Genomic DNA, 10,000 nt, shown 5'->3' with positions numbered 1-10,000 from the left:
CGCCAGGCTGGGAAGCCGAGCAGGTCTGGATAATTACATGAGTTAATGCAACCAGGGGCTAACAGATTATATAAGGCCTTATAAAAGAGAGTGATAGTTATCTAGACAAGGAACATGACGTCAGGGTATCCGGGGGTGTTACAGTATAATCTGTCATAAGGATTAACTGACAAAAATGTGTGTCTTACGGACACACATGTCTACGCTACTATGGACATGATAAACGTTTACGAAGAGCACCACTGTGACTCCACATGCTATCTTGTCCCTAAATGGTCAAGGTCGCTGGCTTAACTTGACCTCCGTTAAAAAGTGAATCAATAACATTGTGGAGAAATGCTCTCCATCACCGATAGACTTCAACTACTACATGTCTGACCGTAACAATGTCTGTATACTGGACAGACAGGCCTCTACAGCTGCCGACTCTCAAACAGAGTGGTGAAGTCGGGGTTTTTTTTAGTGGGGGAACACTATTTCAATGACGTCGTCACAAAGAATGTGGTAAATCACGAAGAATTAAATAGACGTCAAATATCTGTATTACAAAAACGAACGTTATCAACAACATTCGAAATGCTTCATTTAACCCATCCACAAATCATGCCGATTCCTAACAATAGCTGACACACAGGATCCGCCAACTACTCAAACACAGTCACGTATGTGGAATTACAGACAGAGCAGCTCCAACTTGGAGGGGCCATCATATCATTGCCGTTGCTTATTATTACGACATCGCTTACATTGGTTTGCTATATTTCGATGACATACTGTAATAATGCAGTTTGAAGTTTAGTTTGTGATCCCTTAAAAGACACCAAGCACAGCAGGTGATTCTTTCCTCGATAAAAATCTGGAAGAAGTGGGGACATTCCCCTGCGTCCAACGCCATCGCCAGGACATCCTTGGTTCTGTCTGACGATATTTCTTTAAGATTCAAGATTAATTTAGTCTAAAGTCAGCGTTCTTCTGTATACTGGACGGACGTGCCTCTAGCAGAGAGGGTTCTGTCTGCCTATGTCTTTTTAGTCTAAGGTCTGTGTTCTTAGTTCAGACATATGGGCTTAATTTTCCAAGGTTTATGTTTTTTCTATAAGTAATACGCATACGCTGAAGATAGCCGTAAGGCTGAAACGTTCGTCCTGCCGGTCTTGCATGTTGCTGTGAAGCAATAAAGTATCAATTTTTGGGAATTTGTAAGTGCTGGTCCCTTTACCACTTTTTTTTTCTATAAGTAATACAATATCTAGAGTCACCTATAGACATTTTTCTTTCAACATGTATGCATGGTCCCTTGATCCTTCATTACCTAAAGACCCTCTTCACCACCTCCAGGGAACCGTAACCAACACCGTCTAGTTTGCTCTCGTACTCTTAGGGCCCTATTTTGGTGAATCCGACGCCATTTTCGAGTGCGCAGACTACTTTTCCTGACTAACCCTAATCTTCTCTATGTTCGTCTCGTCTTACCCAGGGCGATGAAGTCGTCCTGCTCGCCAGACTGGGCGGGGCCTAGGGGGCCGTTGTAGAGCAGCAGCCCGCTGGCCGACTCGCTCAGGAACTCCAGGGAGATGTGGCTCTGGAAGCAAGGCCTCATGGGAGGGAACCAGGCGTAGCCATGGCCACGGAACGTGTGCTTGGTCTGCTGGCACTCCGGCCCCTCGAACATGGGAGCACACTTACACCTGGGAGAGAGAGAGAGAGAGAGAGAGAGAGAGAGAGAGAGAGAGAGACAGAGACCGAGAGATACAGAGAGAGAGGGAGAGGTAAAGAGAAACAGAGAGACAGAGGGAGAGGTAAAGAGAGACAGAGAGAAAGAGAGAGACAGAGACAGAGAGACAGAGAGAGGGAGAAGTAAAGAGAGACAGAGAGAGAGAGAGAGAGAGAGAGAGAGGGAGAGAGAGGGAGAGGTAAAGAAATACAGAGAGAGAGAGACAGACAGACAGACAGGGAAAGAGAGACAGATTACAGAGAGATGAGGAAGACAGTTGAGAGAGATTATAACAATGCTAATGCTAACGGCTAATGTAAAAAAACATTTGTAAACCGCTAACGCTAACTAGCGCTCGTGGCTGCTACTGTACCTGAATCCCAGCTCGCTGTCTACACACGTGCCCCCGTTGAGACAGGGGTTGGCGGGGTAGGAGGAGCAGGCGAGGTGCAGGCTCTCCCGGGCCTGGCAGCCGCAGCGGGCCTCCGAGGAGGCGGACACCGACACCAGGGTGGTGGTCCCGCTGTTCAGGGCCACAGGGGTGTGGCCGAAGGCAACGGAGCTGCTGCAGCCACCCGATTGGCTGCAGTCGGTGTAGGGGCACTCGTTCACACCGATCTGGGCGATGGACACTTCCAGTGCTGCCTCCAACTGAGCAAGAGTTCAAAAAAAAGAGAGAGAGAGAGAGAGAGAGAGAGTCCCATTAAGTCCCATTTGGTACAATATGGAGATTAAGCTGCAAATATTTTGTGTTGAACTCTTGCTTGGTCCAGACATACAACCGTAGTGCAGAGAAAGTGAGAAAGTTGATTTGATAATAATGATCATATTAAAGTACACATGAAAGACAAGGATGGAAAAATAGAGTGTTGGGTTGCACTGCTTGAATCATTTAGACTCAATCTGACTCCTTTGACTTGTGAACCCAACTCAGAAACGTTCCATCGCTTGCTATAACAGCCGGCAGTAAAGCTGTCACTGGGACACACTCCCGGCGTATAAACAACTGCCGCTGGGCAGCGCTGCACTCTGGGAAAAAAACTGCCTCAGATTTATTGACTCCTGAATACTCTATAAAGACTCTCAGACATTCCCTCCAGTCCTCCCTCCCCCCTCTCCCTCTCTCTCTCTCTCTCTCTCTCTCCCTCTCTATCTCTCATTCTCTCTCTCTCTCTCATTCTCTCTCTCTCTCTCTCTCTCTCTCATTCTCTCTCTCTCTCTCTCATTCTCCCTCTCTCTCTCATTCTCTCTCTCTCTCTCTCATTCTCTCTCTCTCTCTCATTCTCTCTCTCTCTCATTCTCTCTCTCTCTCTCTCTCTCTCTCATTCTCTCTCTCCCAGCCCCCTTCTTAAGCCCCCCCCCCCTGTCACCAGCTGCCGTCTCATACCTTTAATGGATATTAAATATAATTTGAGCAGATTGTTGTTGAACAGCGTGTGCATGTTTAAATGAGTTTCGATGTGTTTCTCAGTGAGTAGTGTGTTGCTTGTCATTTACCTCATGCACGCTAAAAGACTGAGTGCACGCGCGTGTGTGTGTGTGTGCGTGTGTTGCACACATTACAAAAGGATGTGGACAAACATCTGGACATTGCTCGCCATGACCGTATTGTTGATCTAGTGTCCTAAGATCTGACCATCCAGTGACAGCAATGTATAAACACACAAGAGCATCACCAGTCCGGTTTAACTACCAGTCTGCTAACGTCCACAATACAGCCTGGTTTAGTTGACCACAGTCACAAAGAGGCCCTGATTGTAGAAGTAGGCTGTGTTTTGGATCTGGACATGGATCAGGCTTTCTAAGATAAATATCTTACTTGAAACTATTACCAACTTTGGGTTCAGATGTAGATTTTGTGTACTTATATTTGGAAGCCTAGGTCATGTACACAAGTATACCAGGAGTGGTCTAAATATTGCTGGCATGGGAAAAAGCAAAGCTAAACAATTTGTTAAATATTGCTCTGTTTCAGCTGTCTTAGGCAGTCTTGCTGTGTGGAGAGGAAGGTGCTATGTGTTCTGAAACTGCCCTATTATATTTGACTCCCTAATAGCTGTAATTTAATTTGTGGAATCAAATAAAGTATTCAGATGTGTGTGTGCGTGTGTGTGTGTGTGTGTGTGTGTGTGTGTGTGTGTGTGTGTGAAAGAGAGATATCGTCCATCTACTATCAGCAGTGTGTGTGATCTTAAATGCGTGTTTAAAAAGTTTACCTGAATGTGAGACAGTTTGCACATCATTGGAAAATGCCTCAGTTATCTGTTCTAATGTATGTGTGTGTGTGTGCTGATGTCACTTCCTCTTCCTGTCCCGCCCTCTCACCTTCTCCTTATTCTCCGCCACCGCGCCGTGGAGCTTCTCGGCGTTGTAGTACGACGACATGCCGCGGGCCGCGAACCAAACGCTGACCTCGCTGACCTCACGCTCGCCGCGCCGGTCGCCATCGGCGACGGAGAAGACGTGGACGTCGTCCCGCCGGGTCTGGAGGAGCTCGGACAGGAGGGAACCCAGCCGGGAGAACCTGCTGTCCTGACCCGGAGAACCGCCGAAGAACTGTTCCACCGTGAGGTCTGGGGAACAGAGCAGGTAGGGAGGCGTGTCTGGGTTTGGATGGTGGACGGCCGTTGGATGATGCTCAGAGGTTGGATGGTGGATGGGTGTTGGATGGTAAACACAGGTTGGATGGTGGATGGGTGTTGGATGGTAAACACAGGTTGGATGGTGGATGGGGGTTGGATGGTAAAGAGGTTGGATGGTGGATGGGTGTTGGATGGTAAAGAGGTTGGATGGAGGATGGGGGTTGGATGTATATCTGGGGTTGGATGGAGGATGGGTGTTGGATGGTGCTCAGAGGTTGGATGGTGGATGGGTTTTGGATGGTGGATGGGTGTTGGATGGGTGTTGGATGGTGGATGGGTGTTGGATGGTAAACAGGTTGGATGGTGGATGGGTGTTGGATGGTAAAGAGGTTGGATGGTGGATGGGTGTTGGATGGTAAACACAGGTTGGATGGTGGATGGGGGTTGGATGGTGGATGGGTGTTGGATGGAGGATGGGTGTTGGATGGTGCTCAGAGGTTGGATGGAGGATGGGTGTTGGATGGTAAAGAGGTTGGATGGAGGATGGGTGTTGGATGGTGCACAGAGGTTGGATGGTGGATGGGTGTTGGATGGTTAACAGGTTGGATGGTGGATGGGTGTTGGATGGTTAACAGGTTGGATGGTGGATAGGTGTTGGATGGTAAAGAGGTTGGATGGAGGATGGGTGTTGGATGGAGGATGGGTGTTGGATGGTGGATGGGTGTTGGATGGTAAACAGGTTGGATGGTGGATGGGTGTTGGATGGTGGATGGGTGTTGGATGGTAAAGAGGTTGGATGGTGAACAGAGGTTGGATGGAGGATGGGTGTTGGATGGAGGATGGGTGTTGGATGGTGGATGGGTGTTGGATGGAGGATGGGTGTTGGATGGTAAAGAGGTTGGATGGTGGATGGGTGTTGGATGGTAAACACAGGTTGGATGGAGGATGGGGGTTGGATGTATATCTGGGGTTGGATGGTGCGTGTTTGCTATGAGATCCCCCTCCACTGTTCCCAGTGTCCACACTGGTCTATATGTATAACATGCAGTCTCTCTCTGTGTTCCCCACGGTCTATAAAGAGCATGTATTGATCCATTGATCACGGAGAGATAAATTAACACATTTCATCAATGTCAACTGTGCCGTTTGGTAATACCTGGTGATAATTGGTAAAACTACACACAAAAAAACTGGTGACAATTACTGAGCAACAAATACAAAGTGTTGACATTAATGTAGCTTGACTGGGTTTATCCCAACGATCCGCATGACTGCTCAGGAGAGTGTGTGTCCTGTGAGCGCTTAGCTAAGGGCCCAGGGGTGCCCGTCTGGGGGGGCGCATTGTCTGGCTCGACAGTCTGCCCGGCGGCGCCGAGGGCCCCGCCACGTCACGCATCAGACACCGTCACCATGGAAACACCGTGACAGAACCAACCCTCCCCCCCCCACACCCCCCCGCGCCGGTGGGGATTGGTCACTGAACCCGAAAGACACAGAAAAGTGTGAAAATCCGTCGACATACAGTTGTGAGACACGCTAAAAATAAGACCCCCCCCCCAAAAAAAAGATGCGCAAAATAAATGAGGCTTACTGGAGAAGCGCAGAGAGCCAGCGTTGAGGACGGCCTCCCTCTCCAGCTCCCTCATGGTCACCTGGACGGTGGACACGGCGTCTGGCCAGACGCTGTCGGACACGCGCACCTCCAGGCTGTAGGGGCCCTGGGGGGCCTCGTCCCTGAGGCGGAGCCGCCCCGAGGCCTGGTCCAGACTGAACGCCCTGGGGACGAAACACAGCAGATAAACAGGAAGTGAGACAGTTTTCTAGTTGTGAATTTTTATTTTTTTATTTTTTATTCCTGTACCTACCGAGATTATGTTTTGATGTGATAGACCTTGCTGACTGATAGCGTATTAGTGGTTATTCCCTCTTAACATATGGACTGCTGTCATTCAAAACTGGTAAAGTGCCTTCCCTGGAAATCATATTTCTGTCAATATATCCTGTCCCTGGGGTGTGGACTGCTAACTATTAGTATTACATGTAGAAACATGTTCAACATGTCTAGATATACTGATACAAAATAATAAAAAAATTAATACCATATTTTGTTCTATATTTTGTTATTTTGTAAATGTTCTTCTTGATGATTGGGTAAAAAATCCCACAGACACACTTCAAAATCTTCCCAGAAGAAAGTCTTCCCAGAAGAGTGGAAGCTCTTATAGGGGGAACCAACTCCATATCAATGCCTATGAATTATAGAATGGGATGTCATAAAAGCTCCTGTAGGTGTAATGTGTAGGTGGCCCAATACTTTTGCCTCTACACACCCTCCCACACACGGGCGCAGGGGTGTGGAGGCCAGCCCGTTCCCATGACTGTCACCATCGGGACCTGGAGCTGATCAAACCGTCGGTCTGATTGAGTGAGCGTGCCTCGCGTCACCCCCTCCCCCCCCTTCCCCCCCCGGGGGCCGTATTGATGTAACACATTAAAGATCGCGGGGATAAACATGCAAGCCAGCACTTCGGTGACAGAAAACAAATGTTTCGGATCATGGTCTTGCGTGGCGGTTATAATGAGATGATCCACACTCCGGACCCCGGCACACCTCTGCTGACGCGGTGAAGGGGATTGTGGGTATGATAATGTCGCTCTTTCTTGCTCGCTCGCTCTTTTCTTCCCTGTCATCTTTGCGCCGTACTCGCCACCTCTCGGCCTGCTACAGGTGCCTCGTTAGAGGGAGAGGAGCCGGCGTCTTAATCAGCTTCTCTAGCGACGCCGCGGCTTATCAAGAGGCGCCGCCGCCGCGCTGCGCTTCACTGGGAATCTTCAATACAATTCTGTATGAAGTATTAATAACGTGTTCCTGACAAGTCATATTTCCCTTTCTCTCTCTCTCTCTCTCTCTCTCTCTCTCTCTCTCTCTCTCCTGTTCCCTATATCATCTATCCCCTCTCTTCTCTCTCTCTCTCCGCCCTTTATATCATCTATCCCTTCTCTCTTCTCTCTCTCTCCTGTTCCCTTATATCATCTATCCCCTCTCTCTTCTCTCTCTTCCGCTCACTTCCTGTTTTTCTATCTATTTCAATCTCGCTCTCACACTTTCAAACACTCCTTCTTTCTTTTTCTCTCAAACTGTTCTCTTCTGTGATTCATTCCCTCTCTTCTCTCTTCTCTTTCTCCTGTCCTCTCAGTTAACCTGTTCCCTCTCTTCTCTCTCTCTTTCTCCTGTCCTCTCATGTAACCTGTTCCCTCTCTTCAACCCTCCCTCATTGTTCTCATAGTTCTTATGACACGTTGTCTGTCTCCTATTCAACCTTTCAATCCCTCACTTTCCCTTTCCTATTATACTCACACAGTGCTCTGTCTATCTACCTCTCTCTCTCTCTCCCTCTCTCTCTCTCTCTCTCTCTCTCTCTCTCTCTCTCTCTCCCTCTCTCTCTCTCTCTCTCTCTCTCTCACTCCCTCTCTCTTTTCATAGGTCCCTGGGCTTCGTTCAGACCCTTGTAAGGGAGGTCGGTGTACCTGGGGGGTTTGCCTTCAAAGCGGTAAACCTTCTTGCTCCAGTCGTCCAGGTCAGGAGAGGGAACCTGTCCGAGCGCTGTGGTCGGGGGGATTCCTGAGGAGGAGAAACCGGGGGGATTAGCAATGGGCCCAACAACCCTCCCTGCTGCGTGCCTAAAGTGAGATGAGAGGGGAGGAGTAGCTCTCTTCTGGGGATAAGACAGAGGCACTGTGGGGGACGCACACACATGCTAGAGACACATCAGCACGCTAGCATCCGTTTCCCCCTCCACATGGCTAAATGGAGTGCTCTAATCCCGTTAAAAAAAATCAACCGCTTTCTAAAATGGCTGCTGTTTGTATGCCTATCAAACCAGGGACGATCAGCTTAGTCAAAGTGTTTTCTTCATGCCATATTTTAGAGATACATGATGAATTCTTATTAGAGGGGTTCGTTTGCTTTCATCTGGAAAACCACCAGAGTGGATACACTAAAAATACATTACAGAAAACCGGCAATACAGCCGCTGACAGATGGCATGACATTCTAAATAAGAGATGGGTTTCTGACAGGGCGCTGTGAGCAGTCAACCGTGAAATAGTGTCTTAACAAAATTACCATGGGAACGTACCCTCGTAGCGGTACATGCAGAAGACTTTTTACAACATTGCCAGAGCAGTTTGTGGTGACGTACCCTCGAAACGGTACACGATGAAGTCGGCGTGGCCTGGAAAGTGGGGGTGGTCGTTCCTGTCGCCGATGACGACCGTCAGTGTGCCGGTGGAGCTCATTGGAGGGGAGCCGCTGTCAATCATCAGTATGGGGAGGCGGTACTCCTTTTGCCGTTCGCGGTCAAAGGTTCGGAGAGCGGTCAGCGCGGCGCTGCCGTTGCGCAGGTCGGTCAGGTTGAAGCTGGTGGCGTCCGAGGTCAGCATGAGAAGGCGGATGGAGAAGGGGCCGCCGTTGGGGGCAGAGTCCCGGTCGGCCACGTGGAGAAGCAGCGAGGTTTCGTTCATGCGCACCGCCTGCGGCGCCGGCGCGTTCTCCCAAACGACGGGCTCGTAGGGCGCCTCGAACTCCGGCCCGTTGTCGTTGACGTCCAGCACGGTAACCACGACGATGGCGGTGCCGGTGAGCGGCGGGCTGCCCATGTCTGTGGCCAGAACCATGAGCCGGTGCTGCGACGCCTTCTCCCTGTCCAGACCATCGGCCACCACCACCCAGCCGGACTGGTCCAACAGGAACTGACCGCGGGGGTCGGACTCCTTGGCGATACTAAACGAAAAGCGTCCGTTCTGTCCCGAATCCAGATCGGCGGCGGTGACCTGAGCCACGACGGTGCCGACCGGCACGTCCTCGGACATGGCGGGCGCCTCGTAGAACTGCGGGAAGAAGACGGGCACGTGGTCGTTGGAGTCCTCCACCTGGACCAGACAGAACGCCAGGCTGAAGAAGTCGGCGTCCTCCGCCTTCACCGTCAGGTTGAACGTCCTCTCGTGAGGCTTCTCGAAGTCGATCTTCTTCTTCAGCCTGATCACGCCGCGTCGGTTCGCTTTGTCCGTCTCCACGAAGAACTTCCTGTCTTCGTCGCCCCCGACGATGCTGAACGTGACCACGGCGTTCTCGCCCTGGTCGCCGTCGGTAGCGGAGACGGCCAGCACCTCGCTGTTCACCTCCAGCTCCTCGGCCACCTGGGGATCACAGAGGCTGTGTGTGAGCGTACGTACATGTATTATGTATGTGTGTTAAGTCCTACTGAACACTAAAGGTCAGCTGAGAGAGATGTTGACGAAAGCACAGTCTAGTCCTGGCACTGTGGAGAGGGGAAAACGTGATCAGATAGTTATGTAGAATAGTTTTCCCAGTTCCAACCAAGCTGTTGCATTTCATAGGAGACTTTTGTAAGTGAGCTGACATACAGGAAACATGTCAATCAATCAAAGCTTTATTATGTGATATTATGTTTTCACATTGTGTCTTTTATAATGTTTTATGTGTCCTTTATGTTACTAGCTAACCATTCAGGTAAAACATGTTTTATCAGCGACCAGCAGCTCTACAGCTCACTCACTTGTTTATATTTATTCATTTATTTTTTATGTAATTATTACATAAAAAATAAATGAATTATTAAATAATAATTTTGTATGCCTATTTAATGACCTGTATATGCAATTGTGCCTTTTTCCTGTGAAG

General features: G+C 49.4%; 1 protein-coding gene across 1 annotated transcript in view; it reads right to left on the bottom strand.

The window, feature by feature from the left end:
• The window catches only part of LOC311312147 (neural-cadherin), a gene marked incomplete at both ends in the record, with an annotated part of 99,268 nt that overhangs the window by 12,574 nt on the left and 76,694 nt on the right, over positions 1 to 10,000 (bottom strand). The window contains 6 exons of the mRNA XM_084442018.1: positions 1,474 to 1,688; positions 2,088 to 2,365; positions 4,040 to 4,287; positions 5,888 to 6,072; positions 7,825 to 7,918; positions 8,499 to 9,495. Of these exons, the coding sequence (XP_084298144.1) occupies positions 1,474 to 1,688; positions 2,088 to 2,365; positions 4,040 to 4,287; positions 5,888 to 6,072; positions 7,825 to 7,918; positions 8,499 to 9,495 (2,017 nt within the window). The remainder of the gene's footprint in view (positions 1 to 1,473; positions 1,689 to 2,087; positions 2,366 to 4,039; positions 4,288 to 5,887; positions 6,073 to 7,824; positions 7,919 to 8,498; positions 9,496 to 10,000) is intronic.

Source organism: Borostomias antarcticus (assembly GCF_949987555.1).
Source record: "Borostomias antarcticus genome assembly, chromosome: 8".
Lineage (NCBI taxonomy): Eukaryota > Metazoa > Chordata > Actinopteri > Stomiiformes > Stomiidae > Borostomias > Borostomias antarcticus.
The sequence above is the reverse complement of the archived record's forward strand: the minus strand, read 5'-3'. Positions and strand labels throughout refer to the sequence as shown.